This window comes from Pecten maximus, chromosome 16, assembly GCF_902652985.1.
Source record: "Pecten maximus chromosome 16, xPecMax1.1, whole genome shotgun sequence".
Classification (NCBI taxonomy): Eukaryota; Metazoa; Mollusca; class Bivalvia; order Pectinida; family Pectinidae; genus Pecten; species Pecten maximus.
The window spans coordinates 12,392,375-12,420,223 of record NC_047030.1 but is presented as its reverse complement, the minus strand read 5'-3'; the positions used below and the strand labels follow the sequence as shown (position 1 = coordinate 12,420,223).

The 27,849-nt window shown below is 36.7% G+C and overlaps 1 protein-coding gene across 1 annotated transcript in view; it reads left to right on the top strand.

The window, feature by feature from the left end:
• LOC117345325 (arginine-glutamic acid dipeptide repeats protein-like) overlaps positions 1-27,849 on the top strand; it is a 173,819-nt gene that overhangs the window by 101,058 nt on the left and 44,912 nt on the right. Inside the window, 7 exon segments of the mRNA XM_033908393.1 lie at positions 7,089-7,185; positions 8,492-8,645; positions 9,584-9,717; positions 10,139-10,238; positions 10,969-10,989; positions 10,991-11,068; positions 21,138-21,218. Coding sequence (XP_033764284.1) covers positions 7,089-7,185; positions 8,492-8,645; positions 9,584-9,717; positions 10,139-10,238; positions 10,969-10,989; positions 10,991-11,068; positions 21,138-21,218 — 665 coding nt within the window.

Sequence of the window (27,849 nt, the reverse complement as noted above, 5' to 3'; positions counted from 1 at the left end):
CGATTTTTGCAAATCTATATCGAAAATACTGTTTGAAGGGAGATAACTGCGAGATTCTGACGTTACCTTACAGAGGACACTTGTTTATAACTACTAGGAATAAAGACGGCAAGCGCAAACAAATTCCCGATTTTCATAATACCCTCCAGGTTTTGGCTATAACAACATTTCTTTTGTTTACAACTTGGTAGTTTGTTCACGAGATTTTATGAGATTTGGTCCGATATTTAGCGATCACGTGTTCCGTCTGTTTACGTGAGCGAGCACTCTGTCAAAATGGAGGCACGTGGACACGGGCTTCACACGAAGCATCAAAGTGTGATGTTTGTCGCTAGAAATTAATATCTATCAACATGAATTAAAGGCAAGTTGCTTACAAAGTTTAAATCTGTTTGAAATAAGCGTTTGTTTATTTAGGACGAAACTGTTTACGATAAGTTGTTCAAGCCTGGCCAGACCACAAAATCACAATATCTACTGCGATTATAGTCCGAATTTTCTGACGATCTTGCTAAATACTATATGCAGACTTTAATCAGCTTTAAGGCGATATCAACACCAGAACCCTTCGGATTACTGCGATAACTGATCGAAGTCCCTGTGTTTCAAATCTATGAATCGGTAGACCTAGAGTGATCTACGTGATGGCGTGATGGAATTCGATCGTTTACTTTTTAAAACTAAGAAAACTGGCACATATCTGTCGTGGTGGTCATTTGTGCTGTACCTTCCCCGACAGAGACAATATACATAATCTGGGTTTTTGTGATAAGGTTTAATGCAGTAGCTACTCGCACTCGTAATATATATGAAAATGCTAAATTATTATTGAACCAGCTTGTCTTATTTATATATTATTCAGCTCACGATTCAACCTTTTCAAATGTTTTCATGTAATATATATACATGTATACATTTGTATGCACCAAGCTGTGAAATGTTTGTATTACATAGAATATTTAAACAATACAAAGTAATTGTAGATTAACAAAATGTATACCAATTGCATTTTAACCTATTAGTACAACTTTTTGTTGTTTTCATGTAATATAACTTTTTGTTGTTTTCATGTAAAATGATAAATACATGTATATCTATTGGCAATCGATATATCAAATCCATATAATATATAGAGGATCTGTCATGAGTTTCCCTTCATATTAGATTTATGATACGAGTTTTGAATTTTTTATTTTTGCGAGCCTCTGGCGAGCAAAAATAAAAAAAATTCTAAACGAGTATCATAAATCTAATATGAAGGGAAACGAATGACAGATTCTTTTTATCATATGACGTTTTCTTTCATCGTTCCCCATCAAAAACTGATTTTCTCTTTTGCCTTGAATCGTCAAAAATTTCAGCATTTTTTCATTTAATCTAACTGATTTTCTCTTTTGCCTTGAATCGTCACATCTCAACCAAATCACCCGAACCTTCGAAGTAGGTCAATTATACCGACGAGAGAAGAAATAGTTCTAACACAACTGACTCTTGAAAAGGATTCATTTTATTAAATACACGTCTCAAAACAAAATTTCAGCATTTTTTGGCGCGATAATGGAGGCTTCCTTGTACAAATGTCTATTCGCTGTCGCTGTCGTACAGAACCATTGTACGGCGCCTTTTCACTGCTTTGTGTTTATCCTCGTCCTCGCGGGAGTTTTTGGAGATGTGAAATGTTCCACCGTGAATATTCCCACTGAACATTGTGTTCAGACTGCCGTGAAAAGCGACTTTGGATGCCGATTTGTTGGCAGTGTTGTTTGTTTTGACATTACACGTGTTTGTCGACGACAGTGTCAGCATGTTATTCTGAGTAACCGTTGAAGGCAAGTTGTAACAAACTACATTGCCGTTTTTCATGAGGATTTTATTAAATAATGTTATTATTTGTTTATTTGAAAAGAATCTAGACTAGATATGTCTCATCGGACAACGCAACCGCAATTTTCTATCGGAGACATAAAATAGATGTTTGCCAGGCCTAATTTAACATCTTATAGTATAAATATAATTAAAAAACTTAGGATGTTTACATCTTGGATTTTATCTTTGATTGTACAATATGTTATGTTAATAGACCAATTTGTCGTTCAGTTGATTTTTTTCAAAGTTTACAAGCACTAGTCGCCATTTTTACGAGTCGTAGTAAAAAGAATTAGGTCGTTCCCACGCGTATGAATACAGTTCTCACGGAACCAGCCAATCAGCGTAGCGAAAGGTGTTATTACACTAGTGTCATAAAGAAAATTTATGTGATGGGTTTATGACACCGTATATAACGGTAGTCATATGATAAAAGACTTTATCAAATATCAATATTCCTCATAACTTTCAAAATAAATCTATATTTGCTTTTGATATTTAATTAAAAAAGTTTGATTTTCATGTCGTGAACAAATCCCTTAAAATGCTCATCAATCTCCTTATTGGTCTCCAGAAAGTGTGAAAATAAATGAAACTTTTTTGTCAATAATTCTATTTATTATGAATTCATGTATAACCATTTAGGTTTTTTCCAATGTTGACCTTTAAAACTATATATATATATACAAGCAACAATCTGTGGGATGTCAAATATGGAAGGCTATAGCTGTTTCAGGATAAATTGCCAAAAATGCTTATAAGTACTGTTTCTTATCACGGATCACATATATTGGGTTTTTGACTATTATGTGTTATTGCTACTTAAGTGTGAATTTTTTCGGCTTAAGTGATAATGTATTTCTTTGTACTTATGTGCAACAGACATCGCGAGAGTTTAATTCTCCTACATATAATATTGACTCCTACAAAAAGAAGTTGAGTGATCATGAGTGGTTGACTACGAGTGGCATTTTATCAAATCTCATATTGACCATACTGATTGCTCATGATCATATTTCATCCGGCCTAGTAAACTCTAGAAAAAAAACATCTTAATTTATGAAAGTAGCTAACTCCTTTAATGTATGTGTAAAAATTAAGTGTATATATATATCGTACAAAACATCAAACTTCTAATATGGTAGATATGAAACATACATTTAGGCTGACTGCCTGATAATATAATACAATTTGTAGAGTTTACAATCCTTTGACATTCAGCTCATAATATACACCATTATAATTTGATATGTCGTCATGCGTCTGTCTTCTTCTTAAGACCAAGATATCGCAGAATGGTGTACAAAAGGTTCTAAAGCTGTTTTATCAAAATTGTTGATTTCATGGCCCCCTATGTGTCGCATTCTCCCTGGGGAGAGGATACATTTTACTATAGTTTATATAGGAAACTCATCACACATATTTTAGCACAATTTGTTTCATTTTCATTGGAAATTGGTTAGCACGTGGTTAGGGCAAACTTTTCTCAATGATATATTGTCAGAGAATGTCAAGGCCAACGACTTGTTATGGGTTCGAATGTCAAAAATAAAAATCTTATATTGATTATTTTTTTCATTTCATATGAAAGAACATAGTCCACTGAAACAGAATGTGCATATTTTATTGTCATCAGATAAAAATATGGCAGAAAGATATGGCACTTGGAAAAGAATCATAAAGCTATTTTCTCCAGCCAAAATTAAAAAATAATCCAAAATGCAGAATAAAGGTTTCTGCTCTTTTATCTATAATATACACATGAAGGCTTGATGTTTGGCGCATCGATAACGTATGGCTGGCTACAAATGTTATACTTATATTTGACCTTGACCTTCATTCAAGGTCACGGGGGTCAAATGATGAAGAAAATTCAAAGTTCTTTCAAAATTATTAATTTGGGTCACATTTTTAAGAATCCGCCCCTTTAAAGGTGTGTGCAATGTATCAAGGTCAAATAATCAAAATGACGCAGATATGGCACTTTTAAAAAGAAATTCCTACCAAAATGAAAAAATGACCCAAAACTGCACATACACATGAAGGCTGGATATTTGGCAAACAGATACATGTAACATGTGTAACATGGCTACAAATATTGAGTTTATCTCTCTGACCTTGACCTTCATTCACATTTTAAAGAACCGGCTCTTATGAAGGTGTGTGTGAAGTTTCAAGGGCAAATTATTAAAAATGATGCAGACATGCCCTTTAAAGAATGTTTTCTTGCCAAAATCAAAAATTATCCATAAATTGCAATTCAATTGTTGGCTCAAAAGGGGTCAATTTGGCTCAATTGACATAAATAACTTCTTCTCTGAAACTAAGCAATCGATATAGCTCATACTTGACTGGTAGCATCCTTTTGGGTAGAGATTCAAAATTGTAAAAATGGTGGGGTTGACCCCCGGGGGGCAGGGTCAAAAGGGGTCAATTGGTTTCTCTGAAACTAAGTTATGGATATAACTCACATTGGTGTGGTAGCAATCCCTATGGGGTTGTACCCAAAGTCAATTTCATTTCATGGATTAATTGCACAATTTGGTATAAAACCTACATTTGTATGGTAGCTTGGTTATGGGGTGGGTATTCAAAATTGTACGAATGTTGGGGTTAACCTCCTGGGGCTGAAGGATGGGACCAAAATAGGTCAATTTCGCTAATTTCGACATTTTTAGAATAACAATAAACCAATGTACATGTACCCATATAAAATGCTTATGATATATTGACATAGAAATACCAGCGACAAATAAATTTAAGCATCATTCTTGTTTCATATCTCATAAAACCAGGTGAGCGATACAGGCCCTCTGGGCCTCTTGTTTTATCTGTGAAACCATTCGGATCCCAACTCCATAATCTTGCTGGACACCAAGAGATGAACACAATCCTGATGTAAAAATAGGCCCAGGGTTCTTTCCCCACCCCAAGGGACTTATACAATCATATTGAATTGATATCAAATATAAAAAAGTTTTCTTCAATATTTTGCATGTAAAACGCTGTATATTTATATACAGTACCTATAGCTACTAGGCTATTATCTACATCTTGGTGGTAAATTAAAAAGCAACAAATCACAAATCACAGTTTATTGTTAATATTGACATTGGATCTATTAAAATAGATGGAATTGATATCTAATTTTGAAATAATTGTCCTTAAAAATGAGGTCTTTGTTAAAAAAAAAAGTGTAATAACTTTTAAAAGCTGTCAATCTAATTTTGATATTATTCTAAGATCAAAATAGAAAGGAATAAACAATTTTGTTTACAAGATATTGAAAGATATTGAAAGACATTGCACACTTTCAACAAAAAAAGTAGCAGACACTCCCTGTATTTTCAATACATATCGTGTATTGCTATAACTTATTGAAATGCATATCTTATTGTTTCGACGTTTCTAATACCCAGGCCTATAAAATATAAGTTTGTTTTAAACACATAAATGCAAATTTTGAACTACTTAAGTATAAAAGATGGTTTAAAGTATGAATGTTAATGACATGTACCTAAGTAGACGTTGATTTGAAAAAAAAATTAAAATGTTTGACTTTTTAAGTAAAGGTTTGATTGAAATAAGAAATGTTTAACTACTTTTAGGAGTAGGTTTGCAACTTTTAAGATGGTTAAAACCATTATGTACATCGGAACAGTCTAAACCATTACATTCATCAGGACTGTGAAAACCATTATGTCCGGTTGGTTTGACACATTTAAGTGGAAATGTTTAGTCATGTTGGTATCAGTTTAATTTGTATTCTTGCTTTATTTCAAATATCTCCTTTTACATCTGACTAACGCCTCCTACAGTACTTTCAGTACTTTGATTAATCTCTGGGTTTACAAGTGTTGTCAGAAAGCGGCTGTTGCCTCCCTTTCCACACTGTCTGCAGTTTCAGCTGTCTGTATGTAAAACAGGAGTGTCTGCAACATAATGTAAACACTGATCTCTACACCACAGGCATGTTTGTGTTGTCACTGTGTAGGGGAGGCAGGGCTGGCCTACTTGTATTAGACAGATACTAGTCTAGGTGGCTGTGAATCCTCGGCCAGCTTTACTTGTCTGTGACCCCAAACAAACATGGCTGCCGTCCCGTTACAGATGAATCCTTAGAAAGTGTTTGGCTATTCATGGATAATTCAGAAGGTGAAGTTGTAACTGCCCGGATTGTTTTTCTGTTGTTATTTGTGTACCTATACGTTTACAGGTTTATCACCCTGGGGTGTTTTAAGTCGGTAGAATTTTATAGCTTTGTATGTGAGCTATTTTTAGCCACATACATGTGTGTACACTAAATTCTTTATGAGACTTTCAAATGTTACTGACAAGTTTTATGCATACATTTCCGCCTGATCATGAAGTGTATATCTCGGGACTGGAATTAGCATATGTATGTCTGGTAGGTTTGCTGTAGTAGATAGTACTCTGTAGTACGAGAATAACACCGTACAAATACCTGGACAGACTAGAGAAGGACTATGTATAGGTCAATCTAGCAGGAAATGGTGCCTTATATATTTATGAGTCTCTATGTATTATAACCTCCATTTGAATAATCGTAAGTCCTGGCTGCGGAACTAATTAGATTTGTTATTAAGTGAATACGTATTCAATTTTATTGATGTATTGTGGTATTGACAGTCTTGCTTGGTATATATCAGTATGTATGTCGATCAGTATGTATGTCAGTATTATATCGGTATGTTATTGAAGCAGGTTGTAAACTCTTCCAATTTTGAGGGGAGATTCCCAATTTAGACCTTATAGATTTCAACATACATCATCAAGAAAACTCTTTCATTGTTCATAATTTTAAAACTTCTATTAGGCCAGAAGACAATCGGCTTCAAATATGTAGTTCTAAGGCATTAGTTGGTCTAATATATGTACAATCCTGTCGAATGAACATTCCTAACATTTGAGCATATCCATGCAGACCTGTTGCTGTAAATATCTCCATATTAGACATGTATAGCAACAAAGTATAGAGCTGTGATGTAAATTCACCATTTAGTCATTACATGGTTTATCCTTTGAAGAGCCTTAGTGTGTACAATCACCTCTGACTAAGGGAGATAATAATCAAGAGTAAAATTTGTCCATTAAAAGATACTCTTGTGTATTTGGTGGTTGAATGTGACAGAATCTTAAGATGATAGATTTTTGTTTTAGGAGAAGATTGTTAATTAAGAATTACTTTCGTATATTTGCAGGCTGTGGAAGAGAATCGTTGATACCAGACCCAGACATTCGCTCAAGGGAGCTCTTCATATCCGATGCAGCCGACACCTACCCTGTCAAGGCTTTGAGGTCATTATCCAAGTTTGTTAACCCCTAATTCTCTAGTGTTATGTTAACCAGCTATCTCAATTACATGGGAGGCTGTCGTTTAATGACTTTAGCCGTTTATATATAAGGACGTTAAACAATACTAACTCAAACCAATTAAACAAATCCTAATGAATCGATGACATACATCTAGAGAACCCCTCAAACAGCTTGGTAACATAATGCTATACATCACATAGTGGTGGTCATTGGTCAAACATCTGACCACATTGTGGTGGTCATTGGTCAAACATCTGATCACATTGTGGTGGTCATTGGTCAAACATCTGATCACATAGTGGTGGTCATTGGTCAAACATCTGATCACATTGTGGTGGTCATTGGTCAAACATCTGATGACATTGTGGTGGTCATTGGTCAAACATCTGATCACATAGTGGTGGTCATTGGTCAAACATCTGACCACATTGTGGTGGTCATTGGTCAAACATCTGACCACATTGTGGTGGTCATGGTCATTGGTCAAACATCTGACCACATTGTGGTGGTCATTGGTCAAACATCTGACCACATTGTGGTGGTCATTGGTCAAACATCTGATCACATAGTGGTGGTCATTAGTCAAACATCTGATCACATAGTGGTGGTCATTGGTCAAATATCTGATCACATTGTGGTTGTCAATGGTCAAACATCTGATCACATAGTGGTGGTCATTGGTCAAACATCTGATCACATAGTGGTGGTCATTGGTCAAACATCTAATCACATTGTGGTGGTCATTGGTCAAACATCTGACCACATTGTGGTGGTCATTGGTCAAACATCTGATCACATTATGGTGGTCATTGGTCAAACATCTGATCCACATTGTGGTGGTCATTGGTCAAACATCTAATCACATTGTGGTGGTCATTGGTCAAACATCTGATCACATTGTGGTGCTGATTGGTCGATGTTAAAGCTTCAGAGGTCAATCTGACACCTAGGATCCTGCACAGTACACATGGTTGCTTGAGGTTGGGGGTTTTAGATGTTAGTGTCTTAGACCTTTTCTAGTAACTTCATTCTAGATGGCATGATCCCTACTTTTGGAGGTCGGGGTGTGAAAAAGGGAAATCCATTGTAACCTATCAAGGTTAAATTTTGTCATTTGCATTATGTCCCTAAATATATTTTTTGAATCTTAATTAACAAACACATGACAAAACATAAGTGCTGAGGTGTTGACAGATCAAACAGCACTTAAAACATATCTAATGAGAAATTCACTGATATTTATAGCAGGAATAACACAGATTCACATGATTCTTGTATTGGTTTGTAGAGGTAGGTGTAAAGTCAGTCGCTACCACGACCTCAGTGCTGCCAAAGACTTCAAACCGGATCCAGACTCTTTCTTTTACGTCCTCGAATACAACCCCAAAACCAAGAGGCTGGCGACCACACAAGGGGAGATTCGGGTGGGACAGAGTCACCAGGTAAGTGTAGATACCAGGGCCCAGTTGTTCAAAAAGTGATTAGGCTGATCGTAGTTTTAACAACAATTTTGAAATCTTGAATCTCTTCCTCTGTTTATTTTGAGAAGAAATGATATTTTCACTAATTGATTGATTTAGCTAATTACTGTTTAACAACTGTCGGTTGTGATATTTGGATGAACTTCAAAGGACCTTGTCATAACTCTTTGTTGCAATATCACTATAAAAAATAGTGAATAAATCTGGCCTATTCATGAAACAAAACTCTCACATCCTATATTTATCAACAAAACTCTCATATTCTGTATTATCAACAAAACTCACATTCTATATTATCAACAAATCTGTCACATCCTGTATTATCAACAAAACTCACATTCTGTATTATCAACAAAACTCACATTCTGTATTATCAACAAAACTCTCACATCCTATATTTATCAGCAAAAATCCGCATCCTGTATTTATCAACAAAACTCTCACATCCTGTATTTATCAACAACTCTCGTATCCTGTATTTATCAACAGAACTCTCGTATCCTGAATTTATCAACAATAATCTCACATCCTCTATTTATCAACATAACTCTCACATCCTCTATTTATCAACAATAATCTCACATCCTGTACTTATAAACAGAACTCTCACATCCTCTATTTATCAACAGAACTCTCACATCCTCTATTTATCAACAATAATCTCACATCCTGTACTTATAAACAGAACTCTCACATCCTCTATTTATCAACAGAACTCTCACATCCTCTATTTATCAACAGAACTCTCACATCCTCTATTTATCAACAATAATCTCACATCCTGTACTTATAAACACGTGTAATCAAACTGAACCTTTACACCAGTACCTATTAGAGTCTCACATTCACCTGAATTTCTACCAGATTTTTTGTGAAAGCCTTAAATGATTTGTTTTTAGGCTCGCCTACCCGAATTACGGCGAGATGTCATGCCATCGCAGATGCCGGAGAAAATGGAATACTGGGAGGAGCTTCGATGGCGGCCTAATGCCGTCATGGATGGAGATCTCATGATGTACCTGCGAGCCGCAAGGTAGGTGTGCAATGGTGTACTAAAATATGGGTGATGAGGTGATGAATTCCTGTAGATAACGAAGGTAGGTGTACAATGGTGTACTAAAATATGAGCGATGAGGTGATGAATACCTGTAGATAACGAAGGTAGGTGTGCTCACATGGCGTCCTAAGGAGCATTTCCTATGTCATATATACCTGGGGCAAAGGGAGGTTACTATCCTATCAAAAAACTGTTAATTCACTTTTCGTACAGAAACATAGCGAGACACAGTCGCAAGTATTCGTGATAAACACAGAAATATCTTAGTAAGAGCAACACAGTCACAAGAAATGTCTTGCATTCATTCATCTTTGATGATAGTTCTACACTGTTTTCAAAAAAAGGTTAAATACCTTCTAACTAGAAGCAGTCCTAAGAGATATGATTGTCCTTTCAGGAGTGTGGCAGCGTTCGCGGGGATGTGTGATGGAGGATCCACAGAAGACGGGTGTCAGGCTGCTTCTATGGACGAGACCACCATCAATGCCATGGATATTGTATGTAGTCCACAATGGATACTAAAATGCAGAAAACACTATGCTGTAAATCAGTGTTTTGATGTATCAATTAAATTGACAATAAGCCATTTTACATCTGCCTATGACTAATTAACACCCCACAAATCGTAATATCTATCTGTCAGAAGAATCAAGAACACCAAACTTTCTGAAATTTATTATGGTATTAAACTGTGATGTCAAATATTGGTATGAAAAGTTTCCAAGGTCAAGGTCACTGTTACTAAAAATAGAACTGAATTTATATTGTAAAAAACATGTCATCTAAGGCCCATACAGAAGGTCAACCTTTCTGAAAGTTGACCACGACGATTCACTGAAATGAGATGGGCATTAGAGGTTTATAAACTTCCTAAGGCTAAGGTCAAAATTGTTCTTTCTAAAACTAAAACTGAATATGGATTGTCAAAAATACATCATATAACCAGTACCCATATTTCACATCTGCACCCCAGTATAACACCATGCTGTACAGGTCTGATCAAAGCACAAATACATTTAACCAATTTTGGTAAATGGTTTTGTAAATATTTCTGTTCATGTTAGTCTCATAATTGTTTGAGAATTGTGTTTGATTCAACTTTTAAAGTGATTCCAAACACAACCACTGCATACATAGCTTATTACATTACAACAATTTACTGTTTATTTAAGTATGTACAATTTCCTGTCAACTAGAAATACTGATGAGATCTATGTATCCCTACAGTTACATCGTCACACCTACGACACAGGGCAAGGGTCTACAGGCACTGGTCAAGTCTCCAGCCCTCCGCAGTATAGAGAAAAAGTGGACAGAGGAGGATTCGGTAGGTATCCGTAGTGTGTTTGTTGTAATTGTTGTTACCAGTTCAATGTCAGAGTAACACTTACTGTATTTGACCTTAAAACTACACAGTCAGTCCTGAAAAGACCATTTGAATATTGCTGGGTGTCCTTCAGAAACTTTGAATCAAAGCCCATGGTTTGAAAAGCCTTGAATTTAAGTTTAGGCCTTGAAAAGATTTGAATCTTGGCCCATAGCATTTGAAAGCCTTTAATCTAGACCATTGATATTGCAAAGCCTTTAATCTGGACCCATGGCCTTAAAAAGCTTTGAATCTTGGCCCATGGCATTGAAAAGCAGCTTTGAATCTCGGCCCATAGCCTTGAAAAGCTTTGAATCTTGGTTGATGGACTTGAATAGCTTTGAATCTTGGGTATGGCTTTCAAAAGCTATAAACTGTAGCCCATGTCATTGGGAAACCTTTTAATCTAGGCCCATGGCCTTGAAAAGCATAGAATCTAGGTGCATGACCTCTTAAAGCTTAGAATCGGGAACATGGCCTTGTAAAGATTCGAATCTGGGCACATGTCCTTGTAAAGCTTTGTAGTCTGAGCACATGTCCTTGTTAAGCTTTGAGTCTGGGCACATGTCCTTGTAAAGCTTTGAGTCTGAGCACATGTCCTTGTAAAGCTTTGAGTCTGAGCACATGGCCTTGTAAAGCTTTGAGTCTGAGCACATGTCCTTGTAAAGTCCTGGAATGTTTAAATCAGTATTTTCCTTATCTAATTGAATAGAGACAAAAATATCAGGAAATGTATTTCAGTCCAAAATTTGCAGAAAAATTCCCCATTTAAATTTTTGATCTAAATTTTAAGACTTCAATGGTTAATAGCAATTTGTTTTGTATCTCAAACTGAAAAAAAAATCAAGGATTAAGGTGAGATTGTGTATGAAAAGTGTGAAGCATCAGGAAAAAATCAATAATGTAAAATGACATTTACTCTGAAAAAATCGTTGAATAAATCAATTTGGGGCCATGAAATAGCCTTGAATTAGGTTTGACCAGATCTGTGTACACAGTTTTCTGTCATAACACCCAAGTGTTCTGTGTAAGTGCTTTTATAGCGTGGAACTTGAGATTATCGTGATGAAAAAGCCTATAAGGAAGTGCAATGGATTTTTAATGGCCTGACAATGGAAACATAAGGTTTACCAGGGTAGAACAATATGTCAGGTTTACAGTATGACATCAGTCACCATGGTAACTGACTCAACACTCTAGTTACTGACTCAAATCACCATGGTAACTGACTCAACACTCTAGTTACTGACTCAAATCACCATGGTAACTGACTCAACACTCTAGTTACTGACTCAAATCACTATGGTTACTTGCTCATTACTTTGGTATGGACTCCGCTACCATCACTATGGTTAAAGTGACTCCATTACCTTGGTTACTGACTGACCACTACTTTGGTTACTGACTGACCACTACTTTGGTTACTGACTGACCACTACTTTGGTTACTGACTGACCACTACTTTGGTTACTGACCCACTACTTTGGTTACTGACTGACCACTACTTTGGTTACTGACTGACCACTACTTTGGTTACTGACCCACTACTTTGGTTACTGACTGACCACTACTTTGGTTACTGACTGACCACTACTTTTTTTTTACTGACTCCACTATTGTGGTTATTGACTCGTGACTCGTGACTCCGTGCTGTTGTGCTGTTGTTAGTTTATACTATTTTACCACTGTTGTTTTAACTGTATTTACTGTAAGAGATGTCAGTTAACTCTTGTGTCACTGGTGTTACTTACCAAGAGCTATCGGGTGTTACTCAAGTTACATTTTAATATCTAGGATTTCATATTGCTTCAATTACAGCTGAGTGTGAAACATCTGAATATTCTTTTATGGCTAAATGTTTGTAACAAATGGGGCCATGATATTGCTCTGTGGTCATGGTTACACATCTGTTTCTACGGTAACCTTAATTAGAACCACACATTGTAGGTGAAGGTCTCTGTGTTTCTGTATTACACCACATAAATGCATATCTTCTGGCATGTTTGTTGCAATGCAGCTACATAGTCATTAGTATACAGCTGTGAAGTGCTAATGCTTCTCATAGGCACAGATGTCACAGGCCCTTGACACTTCAGGGCACTTACATACCCTAGGAGCCTTAAATATATTGCAGGTCATTTACACGTCAAACCCCTATATTCCCACTGCTGCACAGCTCATGTGGTGTTACCATGGCCCACAGCCTTACACATGCATGTGATTGTACCGACGTAAGAGGAATGCTGGGTGGACATGCCCCACAGTAGCAATATCACTAGTCACCTTCAGTCATGTGCTGCTGTTTCATCGTACATACCACTGCCATTCTAGCCAACATCCCAACGGGAACTTTCCTCACTAGAGGGCACTGTAACACATTATCACTGTTATAGTCTTGAATGGTTTACATTGCATACATATCCCCACAATCACACGACAAGTGGTGTTGTCATGTTCATGTACAGCGAAATCTGGAGGAGGCGACACCAAAGGGGATTTGGGCTTATAACCTGTCATTGTCTTTCCAAGTCAGCATGCTATATCACGGCAGTCATAGGGCCGTGAAGCTCCCGTAACAGTCAATAACACTTCAGTCCCCCTTCATCATGGGAAACAACATCCTAGCACTGTCATGTACTGTAATAATGATTATAGGTTTCAGGAACTTATCTCAATCACCGTTTTATGTTATAGATATCAAACTTGGGAATTGTACAATATGAGAATGTATGTGTTGGGTACTAGAGTGTGGGGGGACAAAGTGACCTCAGCCTGACCTCAGTTTGACCTCTGTGTAGCCATTTACAATGATAATTCAGCGATTAAGACATTGTTTGAAAGTACTTCATGAAATGTAAAGGTGTTATATGATAAAATGTGTTTTCTCTGTTCATCATTGACATTGACAATAGTTACAAAAATAAAGACGGTGATGTAGGCCTATAGGTTATATACAACACTGGTTATTTATAGATCACATATTGTTGTGCAGGGATACATGAAGCTCCTCACACTTTATGTTAAACCTTGTTTACATTTATATCTAGTGTGCTAGTTTTCTGACAGGTTTATCTAAGAAGTATGAAATGAACCAAAGATATTTAATGTAAACAAGCCTCAATCTGGTCAACAAAAGATCAATTAAAAAAATACAGAAATAAATACATCTGTATACCAAAATTCATAATTGGATATGTAGCATTAAGAAATATGCAAGATCATGTTAGTGATACAGACTAGAGTTTTTGCAAATGTTGGTGAAAACAACATTTTTCAGGTGGATATTAAATCTAAAATGATAATGTTTAATCTTCATACTTCTCCTTTTGTGGTGCCATCATTACACATGTGACACCATTATGTTGATGTCTCAATTGAAACAATGGGAAATCTACAGCCAATCTCAGCTTTTGTTTATATGCAAATTGAATCCATAGCCAATCACAGCTCTGCTTGTATTTGATTGTGAATCTACAGCTAATCTCAACTCTGGATGTATGTTATTAATTGTGAATCTACAGCCAATCACAGCTCTGCATGTATGTAACCGTGTATCAACATCCATGTGAATCTACAGCCAATCACATGCAGCTCTGCATGTATGTAAATGTGAATCTACAGCCAATCACAGCTCTGCATGTATGTAACCGTGTATCAACATCCATGTGAATCTACAGCCAATCACATGCAGCTCTGCATGTATGTAAATGTGAATCTACAGCCAATCACAGTTCTGCATGTATGTAAATGTGAATCTACAGCCAATCACAGCTCTGCATGTTTGTAAATGTGGTATTACCACAATGTATGTGTTTGGTGTGGTTTTATTCTGTATGATTCAACATTGTAGATAAAAATAAGTGTTGTTTTTACACTCACTGTGCACTTATTGCCAGCAGATCAAAGTGAGATATCTTTGGTGGTTATTCAATAAAAAAACATGCCAGACAATTTAACATTTGAAATTGGAAATTGAAATGTAAAAAGGTGACAAGATGAATTATATATTCAAATAATTGTATGCATGCTTTCAACAATTGACAAAGGAGATACAAATTTTCATTTCAATATTGTTAATTTAAAAATAATACTCTGAAAGGACAAAAGAAGAAGAAAAAAATACTAAGTGGGTTATATGCACATCAACTCGTGCAAACAATCCAAAAACTTGTAATTTGATTTTAATCTCAAAGATTGAAAGATTAAATTGTGAATTAGATGGTGGGTTTCAAGTGAGAATCTGTTAGTGTTTAGGAGGCACATATTGATTTTCACGAAAAGAGACAATTAGCTCGGCCTTGTCGCTTCTCATTAGTCCATTATACTGCTGGAGAAAGTGTCAATAGTACTCTGAGGGGCCTGATCGGCAACATGTTAACAATTCAGATATGTAAGATACAGCTGTAAGACTAATAAAACCTATAGTCAAAAGATCATCCGTATAAAACCTATAGTCAAAAGATCATCTGTATAAAACCTAGTCAAAAGATCATCTGTATAAAACCTAGTCAAAAGATCATCCACGTAAAACCTAGTCAAAAGATCATCCACGTAAAACCTAGTCAAAAGATTATCCACATAAAACCTAGTCAAAAGATCATCCACATAAAACCTAGTCAAAAGATCATCCGTATAAAACCTAGTCAAAAGATCATCCGTATAAAACCTAGTCAAAAGATCATCCACGTAAAACCTAGTCAAAAGATCATCTGTATAAAGCCTAGTCAAAAGATCATCCACGTAAAACCTAGTCAAAAGATTATCCACGTAAAACCTAGTCAAAAGATCATCTGTATAAAACCTAGTCGAAAGATCATCTGTATAAAACCTATAGTCAAAAGATCATCCACGTAAAACCTAGTCAAAAGTCCATCCACATAAAACCTAGTCAAAAGATCATCCGTATAAAACCTAGTCAAAAGATCATCTGTATTAAAACAGTCCACTTGAAAAATCTATAGTGAAGATAAATTGAATAGTAGGGTGTCTGCATTCTATGTCTATGAAGCTGGTCATATTTCACATCTACACAGTTATTTCCCTTAGATAGACAACAATACAGTTACTTTCAGCTTGGCACTCGCAATATAGACAAATCATGATGAATTTCACAATTAAGTTCTCTTAGTTTTTCAAATAAAAAGTAAGAGAGCTCATAATGATGTTGGGTCATAGACGCTTACAACATAAATCACACATCAAGGGAAGCTATGCCTCCACGCAAATTGCTAAACTACATCCAAGGCTTGTGATGAATTCTGTCTGATTGGCTGAGGCAAGGCAAAGTTACACTGGTACCAGGAGAGGCTGTACATAGGCTCCTTATTGATTTGTGAGAAAAAGATATGATTTATCTGTTACATATCTGGTGGTTTTATGATTAGGGGGCTGTTACGACCAGCTGGAATGCATTTAGAGGATTGAGATCTGACAAGTTCTGATAGGAAAGTACCTGTATATTCAGATAGAAGCTAGGCTGGTAATTCATAATTATACCCACCAGTTAAGATAACAGGGTTTGTGTAGTGGTAATGATGCCGTAGACCCCCTTTGCCAGGCGGCAGATGTTGGAGTGTCTACACTACAGTATAGGTCTATCTCACACAAGATCCAGCCCTATAACACCAGGTATATGCTGCACCTCCCAATCTCTAGGCTCAATACAAAACACACAAACCTAAACCCCAGGGCTAATTGCAGACAGCGCCATCTAGTGATTCCAATGTTTCAGTACTTAACGTCCAATCAACATACTGGTATTAATAGAACGAAAGAAGATTAGCCAATGAGAGGGTGTAGGAGTGAAGAGCAGCCAATCAGCAGTCAGATTTATTGAGGGACTAGAGACCTCATTATCTGACACTTGAGTTATCCTTGTGATCGATTGGGAAGGAGATCGGTGTGAAAACAGACAGATGTGTATTTGTAAACATCCTGCAGTGCATTTCCTTGTAGGTTAAGTTACAGCTCTGATATACCAACAATTCAAACTATCTCTTACATACATCTGTACAACTTCAAAGTGAAAGGTAGGAAGTGTAAAGTGGTACAGGTCCGGAAACTGTATATTTTATAGGCCATACCGTTAAACAGTAGTTATCAAACATATCATATGCTCATGCCCATATATGGGATCTATGAAATTGTAATTTTTTCAAGATAGCTAGACTAAAATTGAAATCAGTTGAAATCAGCTATACAACATGGGCTAGGTAGTTGTTTGAGGTCGTATATCTTAAATATTTGGTTCAGCTGGAAGGGCATAGAACTTTGTGTATATCTGTTGTGTAGCAGGAAACGTTCAAAAAAGATTTTGAAATGTTTTTTTTTTATGCCCCTGCCATGAAATGGTGAATTACCACTCAAAAGGACTGCCAAACGGATTGGGCAAAATTTAGATAATGTCCGATTTTAATGAAAATTTGCCATGTACATGTGGTTGGGTTATACTAAGGCAACGGCAGTGTTACTTTGATAAAAAAAAAAATGGCCACCATTTACTACCCTCTGATTGGCTGAAATCATATCCAGTAATAACTTTTGTTATGCCCCGGCTATATAATGGGGGAGCATAGAATGTTGCCCATTGATTTTAACACTTATAGCAATCTTCATTCCTTGCTCATCAAACTTTATACAAAGGTGAATTATGAGTATACTTCCGACATTGTTATGTTTTGGGGTATAAAATGTGAGGCTGGTATTGGGGTATTTTCTAGTATTTTTTTGGATTTCTATGACAGAAACTGAAGGGATGGAATCTCTCTCAGTACCAATGTCCTAATGTAGAGGTTTCAGACTAGAATACCTTTCTTAACCTAGAATTTGAATCGTAAATGTACTATTTATTCCTGTTAGCAGGCCGTTGACCACGGTTACTGTGGATACCAGACCATTCAGTAACAATGACAGACACAAGGTTATTACAGGGCAGTGGTGCTGCTATCAATAACGGCCTGTAGACACTATTTGCCCTCTCAATAAGTGTTTAGGAACAAGGGCTTACACAGCAACAGATGTATTGCCCGAGTTGACACAAACAGGAGACTGGCCATCACAGGACTTGTATCTCCATAGTACAAACATGCCACAACACCACGATCGGGAACGCATTTTCTGGGTATACAGGAGAACAAACACCGACAACACAATAATCACGATCACAACATGTACAAACAAACACATGGGGCATTAAGCTCTGTCAACTTAATGTACCTTCATGCTATAGAGTTCTAGCTACCCGATCCAAATGTACCTCCGTAAAATAAAGGGTTGTGCCCAGTCCAAATTTACCATCACAAAATAAGAGCTCTACCTAATCCAATGAATCTTTGTTAAAAGAGCTCTTCCCAATCCAAATACACCTCCGTACTAAAGAGCTCTATATCCCAATCCAAATGTACCTTCATAAAAAAGAGCTCTTCCCAATCCAAATACAACTCCGTACTAAAGAGCTCTATATCCCAATGCAAATGTACATTCATAAAAAAGAGCTCTACCCAATACAAATACACCTCCGTACTAAAGAGCTCTATACCGCAATCAAAATGTACATTCATAAAAAAGAGCTCTTCCCAATCCAAATACACCTCCGTACTAAAGAGCTCTATATCCCAATGCAAATGTGCATTCATAAAAAAGAGCTCTTCCCAATCCAAATACAACTCCGTACTAAAGAGCTCTATATCCCAATGCAAATGTACATTCATAAAAAAGAGCTCTTCCCAATCCAAATACACCTCCGTACTAAAGAGCTCTATATCCCAATGCAAATGTACATTCATAAAAAAGAGCTCTTCCCAATCCAAATACAACTCCGTACTAAAGAGCTCTATATCCCAATCAAAATGTACCTTCATAAAAAAGAGCTCTACCCAATACAAATACAACTCCGTACTAAAGTGCTCTATATCCCAATCCAAATGTACCTTCATAAAAAAAGAGCTCTGCCCAATCCAAATACACCTCCGTACTAAAGAGCTCTATATCCCAATCCAAATACACCTCCGTACTAAAGAGCTGTATATCCCAATCTAAATGTACCTTCATAAAAAAAGAGCTCTACCCAATCAAAATGTACCCTCATAAAAAAAGAGCTCTACCAAGTCTAAATGTTCCTTCATAAAAAATAATTACCCAATATAAATACACCTCCATACTAAAGAGCTCCACTCAGTCCAATCCACTGCTAAAGGAAGGTTTTATATGTGTGTAAGCTTGGTAATGCCATCTTTATTAAAGGTTAAGATTGTAAAGACAACGTAAAACTGTTTGTCTTGTGTAAGAAATTGGTAATCCTGATGTATATCTTCTCTCAAAATGTATCTCCAATTCCTTTTGATCATCAGTCATCTAAAGACTGCCTGGGATATTTAATGATTGTTGATTAATTCTCATTCCAATGCGAATGTTTAATTCTGTAAATGACAACATCCGTTAGGAAATAGATTATAAGCTTGAGTTTCATCGCTATAAATGCAAAAACCATTGTGTCACTGCTGGAGAAATGATTCATCAATTTCCTTGTATCTATTAGCTGTTACTGTTTGCTGGCCTTGGAACAGTAATACGTTTACCATCGTATATAATATAAGTGTGTTGGGCTATGGAAATTCTACTACAGTCTCTAGAATAATTGCCTACTCCTATATCTATATAAACAACTATTCTGCCATCACCTTACCTACGTTTTCTTGAGTTTTGTTCTTTAGAATTGGTATTTCCATAGCCAAGGCATATGTTTAGCCGTGACAGTCCAATGTGTGAAATTACCATATTTTAAATGAACAAATCAGAATTTCATATCAGTAACCAAAAGGTAGTACACAAATAAGCTCTCCCCAAACTTCAGAGCTAGAAGAAGGGTTTATTTGAGGAGGAAAAGCTCTCCCCAAACTCCAGAGCTAGGGGAAGGGTTTATTTGAGGAGGAAAAGCTCTCCCCAAACCTCAGAGCTAGGGGAAGGGTTTATTTGAGGAGGAAAAGCTCTCCCCAAACTTCAGAGCTAGAAGAAGGGGTTTATTAAAGGAGGAACAGCTCTCCCCAAACCTCAGAGCTAGGGAAAGGGGTTTATTTGAGGAGGAATACTGTAGATTTTATTGGGGAGGGTTTGATTTTAGGAAATATATTCTTATCAAGGGCAGAGCACTGGATTTTGAAGATACATCTTGTTTGTTGTCTACATACTAAGTGTTCCTTTATCTGGCCGTACCAGTTATACTGAATAGGTCAAGAGTCAAGAAATTTTATTTAAAGTCCCATATTATACAACAAGTCAACATTAGCACTGTAGTGCTATTCTTGCGACAAACAAAAGTAAAATCAACATGATCACAGTACATGCATAAATAGTAACAAATTTAAATTATAGCTCTATCACAGTTTCATATTTATACTAAAAATAGTTTAATAATGGACTATTGTAACTCTCACTCTCACTCTCGTTAAGAATAAATTAAAACACTATCAAAGTGTAATGTACATATATGCTAACAAAGCACACAATAAAAATTGACATAGTATACACTATTATAGTGTGTGTTAAAAGAGACTAGGCCTGTCTGTCAGAAAAATTAAAGCTGAAATTTACAGCACCATGTGATGGAACAAAACGGAATCTCATGTTAATTTCTATGTTTGCAACAAATATATGTTTCAAAGATAAAATTCATCATTTCGCCTTTTAGTAATGTAGTGGGTGTAAACTGATGCCTCAATAGTTTCATCATATATGTTTATATGTAACCTTTACAATTCTGTGGGCTGATGAAGATTCTCGTTTTTAACAAAAAGTAAATTGCAAAACATAGAAGCACCTTGTTCTGCAATCTTGGATCAATGTGGTACGATTCAGAAAATGAACCACACAAACTTGTTCATTTCTTCTGGTATGGCACGCTCCATTATAGATACAGCAGATTTGTACCAATACAACTGGTATGAACCTATAGCTAATAAAGGAACGCATGGCTGACCAATACACCACCCATCACTTGTAGCATTGTGATCATTCTACTTCTATCTCTTTACAGAAACGTTTCATCAAAGGTCTCCGTCAGTATGGCAAGAACTTCTTCAAGATCCGAAAGGAACTTCTTCCTCATAAAGAAACGGTGAGTGTTTTAGTTATATATTGTTTCGTGATTAAAGCACAGTGACACAACCGTCTGTGTTATAGTTCATTACAGAAAATCTGTTTAATAATGCATGTTGGAACAGTTCCATACAAAAACTAGAACAAGTGATTGGCCCTTGCTCTGATGATCATATTGTATTTCTCACTGATTATACTTTGCTGTGGACTCCTCCTGAAATCAAAATTATGCTGACCCCATATCTGGAATATACTGATTTGTGATTTGAAGTGCACAGCCCTATGTATGGTTATAACAATAGATGGGATATTTTGATATCCGTAAAGCATTGCAATGAAAAACAAATATTTGACAGATGTTTTCCTATTGATGTCCAAGAAATTGAAGATATTTTTTGTAGATTGAGTTAAGCTGTGATGTGTGTATTATGATACTATCTAACAAAGCATGCTGTATAATAGTATTGATATTCACAGATATTCAATATTATACTCCTTTGGCTGTTGATGTCCCTGTATCATATATCACACCCATTAACAATCTGTTGTGTGGGCCAACATGCTCTTAGTTACGAAATGAATTTTTAATTTTTAATTTAGATTGTCTATATAAATGGCCATTATATGTTTGTTTAGATAGCCATGCTTGCCTGTGTGTATATAGAGTCTTGTTTATGAGTTACAGCATGAGGTGATGTTTGAAGCCCTTTGTCTTTTGACTCTGTTACACAAACCCTGTGGTACTGACGTGTCAGTATCTGTTTGTATAGTCATCAGTACAGGGCCGTCCTCTGTGAACAATTGCCGGTTAGACGTTTTATAATCTGAGTTTAGTCCTGTCAACCAAACGGCTCACAAGAGATTGTACAAATCAATGAGAATGTAATATGCAAATGCTGTATTGAAAGCCAGTAAATGGGAATTTGAATAACATGTTGCATGAGTGATGTCCCTTTACTGATAAAGAATTGCGGATGGTCGTACAGTTGGATATATGGTAGATTTAGTTTGTAATGATTGGTATAATCTCCACCATTCATATCTTTAATGCCTTGCATTGAGATCAAATTTGATGATTTCCGCCCTCCGTTTGATATCTTAATGGTGAGCTAATGAACTATATGCTCCATTGGTTTCCCATGTCACACCTGACTGACCACACTAAACACCGCCACAAGCATGGCTGTGGGACAGCCGGAATGACTAGCCTGCATTTTACATCAAATCAATTTGAGTAGGTGGATAACTTTCTATGGCCATTCTAACTTTCCAGCTCACTATAGTTCTATGAAATCTGTTAACATCTTTTGATTTATCCATTTGTTTGCTTTAAGTGTGGTTTGAAATCCTAAATGAAGTCAACTGTCTCTAGATACAGAAGTCTGTCTCTGAAATCAACTCTCTCTAGATACAGAAGTCTGTCATTGAAATCAACTGTCTCTAGATACAGAAGTCTGTCTCTGAAATCAATTCTCTCTAGATACAGAAGTCGGTCTCTGAAATCAACTGTCTCTAGATACAGAAGTCTGTCTCTGAAATCAACTGTCTCTAGATACAGAAGTCTGTCTCTGAAATCAACTCTCTCTAGATACAGAAGTCTGTCTCTGAAATCAACTCTCTTTAGATACAGAAGTCTGTCTCTGAAATCAGCTCTCTCTAGATACAGCATGTCTGTCTCTGAAATCAACTGTCTCTAGATACAGAAGTCTGTCTCTGAAATCAACTCTCTCTAGATACAGAAGTCTGTCTCTGAAATCCGCTGTCTCTAGATACTGTCTCTAGATACAGAAGTCTGTCTCTGAAATCAGCTGTCTGACTTTCTATTTACAGCATGTCCGTCTCTGAAATCAGCTGTCTCTGAAATCAACTGTCTCTAGATACAGAAGTCTGTCTCTGAAATCAAATGTCTCTAGATACAGAAGTCTGTCTCTGAAATCAGCTGTCTGACTTTCTATTTACAGCATGTCCGTCTCTGAAATCAGCTGTCTGACTTTCTATTTACAGCATGTCCGTCTCTGAAATCAGCTGTCTGACTTTCTATTTACAGCATGTCGGTCTCTGAAATCAGCTGTCTGACTTTCTATTTACAGCATGTCGGTCTCTGAAATCAGCTGTCTGACTTTCTATTTACAGCATGTCAGTCTCTGAAATCAGCTGTCTGTAGTTAATATGGCAGAGATATTGTGAAGTGAACAAAACTTAAGTATTGTTAATGTCTCTATGGACTGGAACTGCCTCCAATTATTAAGGATGTAGATATTGGTATTTTTGGGAGACAATAGGTCTAAATTTCCTCCCTCTATATCTCCAAAGTTTCTCCTGGCTGTTGAGACTGACAATCCCTATAGTGCTTCAACCCTTTCCTGGTATAGAGAGTGTTGTCCCATTGTCACACAATACCATCATCTCAATTGACAGTGAGTAGGAGTCCTATATGGAAAGGGTACGATTTTCAACTAAAAATGAATGGCTGGGTAGACTTAAAGCAATTAAGAGATAATTTCTCCAATTTTGTTTCCTTTAAACCTGCTTTGTTACATTTTTATATCACAATATAGTAGTCCTAGACTAACAGTATAACATCAACAGAATGGGATTCAGGAGCAATCAGTGTACCAAATCCAACACCATACCAAGGGAAGTAACTCTTGGAATCACACCTCGCACATTTTGACTATAGGTAGCTTTCTATAGTGCCTCCATATTAATCAACTGATATGTCAACCGACCGGTGCCTGGCCAGCCAGGCCACTTGAATATCTACAATTGACTAGTACTGTGTTTCCAGGGCTGTGTGTTATCACAGCTATTCACCACCTTTGTTTGCCCTCAAAGTTTGGAGTACACTTTTTATCAAGTAGATAAGGAATGCTTTCATTGAGCTGTTTGTCTCGTAAATGTCCCTGCTCAACGTGTTTTAGTTGATCTGTGTCGTTTAACAAACAGTGGGCTATAAGCCCAGTATTCATGCTGATCTAAGGACTGTAATATTGTGTAAACTTTGTATTGAGACTACTTTAGGGGGTGTTAGTTTGTATACAGCCTTAATCAGATCAGACCCGGCCCTCATAACTTACCCATTGTTGGGTGGATCATTGTGATAAGCTACCACATACAACAGTACACAGGTATATACACTTTCTAGTGCCTACAGTAGCTAATATTTCTCCTAGACTGACCATCACACACCTGTTACAAAAGTAGACTGTTTAATTTGTCCCCAGTATTTTTCCTAGACTGACCATCACACACCTGTTACAATAGTAGACTGTGTAATTTGTCCCCAGTATTTCTCCTAGACTGACCATTACACACCTGTTACAAAAGTAGACTGTTTAATTTGTCCCCAGTATTTTTCCTAGACTGCATGACCATCACACACCTGTTACAATAGTAGACTGTAATATCTACAGAGAATTGTCCCCAGTATTTCTCCTAGACTGGCCAACTCGTATACCTAAACAGTGTGATCTGATGTATATTTGGTATATATTAAACCCTTGATAATTGATATGTATTTGGTATACAAACTTTTAACGGTAGATATCTAACAGTATTAGTATTCAAAATCCCTGGCAGTAGATAAATATTCAGTAGATATGTATTCGGTAAAATCCCTGATAGTAGATATGTATTTGGTAAAATCCCTGACAGTAGATATGTATTTGGTAAAATCCCTGACAGTAGATATGTATTTGGTAAAATCCCTGACAGTAGATATGTATTTGGTAAAATCCCTGACAGTAAAAATGTATTTGGTAAAATCCCTGATGGTAGATATGTATTTGGTAAAATCCCTGACAGTAAAAATGTATTTGGTAAAATCCCTGACAGTAGATATGTATTCGGTAAAATCCCTGACAGTAGATATGTACTTTATAAAATCCCTGACAGTAGATATGTACATTATAAAATCCCTGACAGTAGATATGTATTTGGTAAAATCCCTGACAGTAGATATGTATTCAGTAAAATCCCTGACAGTAGATATGTATTTGGTAAAATCCCTGATGGTAGATATGTACTTTATAAAAATGCTGACAGTAGATGTGTCTTAAGCGTGACATATATCTGTCAGTCATGCCCAGGTAACAAATTATACCTGTGTCAGACTTGACAGCTTATGTCTTAATTAGTAATCCTAATTTGTCAGTGAAGTCTGCTTCTCATCATGGTAATAATAGATAAGTATAAAGGTAAGAAGTACAGGTAGGATATAGACACAGTGTAAGACCAGGTAAGAGGCGAGATCCAGGTAAGTGTGACATGATGGATGGACATGCTCAAGGATGTAATGTCTTTTCAGGTTGTCCAACACCTAGAGGACGATTCATTTGTCTTTACTACTAATGGTGTATGTTGTTTCTCAGACCTAGTTTGATGTTCTCTGCGTTTTATTTAGCACATGGCATGTTAGTGTTTTTAACTCAATATATCATGAACACCCATCGTCACGAGTTTGTGTTGTATCGTGTTGAAAACGATTTGTAAGTCCTTAATCTTATTTACATCCTTTTGAGGGACTTAAAGCTCCTCTGATAAAATACAACAGGAACATTAAGAACATTAGGCTGAGATAGTAAGCTTGTTTGTGCCTGATTTCCTTGTCTGATAGACATACATCTATCACATCAAACACTGTCATCACAGTGTATGTGCAGTCCATTATATTCAACTATGAAGTGCAAAAAAATTATTTCATCTTTCTTGTTAGATATTATCGTTTTCAGTGGTCGACTGCAGTCAAAAAGTGTGCGAGACCTTTGGAGGTTTGATTATGGCACATATTTTTTTAATTGCCCAGGTGCTTCAATAATTTGTTCAGTCACATCCTCAAAAAAAAAAGAGAAAAAAAAAGATAATTACAAGATTTTTTTATTTTATTAAGTTGAAAACAATGCTTTAACTGCTACCTGATATATGACCATGTGTAGCTTTGTCTGTCCGTGTGACTTTGTCTGTCCGTGTGTGACTTTGTCTGACCGTGTGTGACTTTGTCTGTCCTTGTGTGACTTTGTCCGTGTGTGACTTTGTCCGTGTGTGACTTTGTCTGTGTGTGACTTTGTCTGTCCGTGTGTGACTTTGTCTGTCCAGGTGTGACTTTGTCTGTCCTGGTGTGACTTTGTCTGTCCAGGTGTGACTTTGTCTGTCCAGGTGTGACTTTGTCTGTCCGTGTGTGACTTTGTCTGTCCTGGTGTGACTTTGTCTGTCCAGGTGTGACTTTGTCTGTCCGTGTGTGACTTTGTCTGTCCAGGTGTGACTTTGTCTGTCCGTGTGTGACTTTGTCTGTCCAGGTGTGACTTTGTCTGTCCTTGTATGACCTTGTCTGATCTTCACTGCCTTATCTGACCTTAAGCTTATGTGACCTTTTCTGACCCTTACCTCCTCTTCTGTGACATTGTCCTGGATGTTGGCTGGTTTGACCTTGACATTACTGCCAGTCATGACATTGCTGTGACCTTGTATCTTCCTGTGTGACTATTGTTCTGTCTGTGTTAATTAGTGAAATAAGTTATTCTTTATTGCTTCACACATCAATAAATGTAAGGTATTATGTGACTCTTGAATGAGATAATTGGGACAGCCAGAGCTTTAATACACAGAATACTTTATGATGTAATTTGCATGAATTTTATTATCGTGATATAAAGTTAAAAAAAATAAGAATGACATGCTTCTTTTGACAAACTCCCAGTGCTTGTGTTTCTTCACATAGAGCCTACCAGCCCGCCAGTTTAAATGATTCAGTTCCATAAATCTGATTTAAAAATTGATTTAGGATTGACACGTGAACAGTGATAGGTTGGACAATAAAATATATGGATTCCTCATAGACTGTTTGGCAACAAATTTATGATCTTCATCACATAAAATGTATGGATATTTCTTTAGTAACCATGACAACCTATGGCAGTCATTGTAAGATGTGGATACCAGAGGTTTGATGTGATGTGTATAATGACACTGAGAATTCAATATGTTGGCTATGAATGTCAAGTGTGGGAAGGTCTGATCCATGGAACACAACGGAAGGCTGTAGTTGTACTGTTTGATAAGGCTTTGTAATTGAATGGCGACATATCGCTTATTTTCATGCATTGTGCACAAGGTTAGGAACATGGAGGCATGGCTCTCTGATCTGACTGTCATATCTGTATGTAGCTGGGATGATTGGGAGGCCTCGGCTCCTCTTGACATCAGATCAATAAATAGTCTTTTGTTCTTGAGAAAATAAGCAGGATAAAGAATGTAATCCATCAACATAACAGGGGGATTCGCCTTTAATCAGAGTAAACAGCGCTAAGACTTGGTGAGCGACAGTGCCTAGCATCTCCTCAGCACCATGCCCGGACGCCTGTATATGCACAGCTAGACCAAGCAGCTTTACTTTATACCAAGGTTGCCACCTCTCGGGTCCTTATCGACTTTTCTGTGTCGGTGAAGTGCGCTTTACTGCGATTTATTGGCCAATATTAAGGGCATCTGACTCGTGATTTTTATATAATTGTGTTTCAGCAACAATCTTATCATATTGTTATAAAAGCCGGTAGTTGTCTCTTCACTGAGTGGGGTACATACAGGGTACATACAGGGTAAAAACAGGGTACATCATACTGTCCAATGGAATACGGGGTCAGTTATCACCAGCT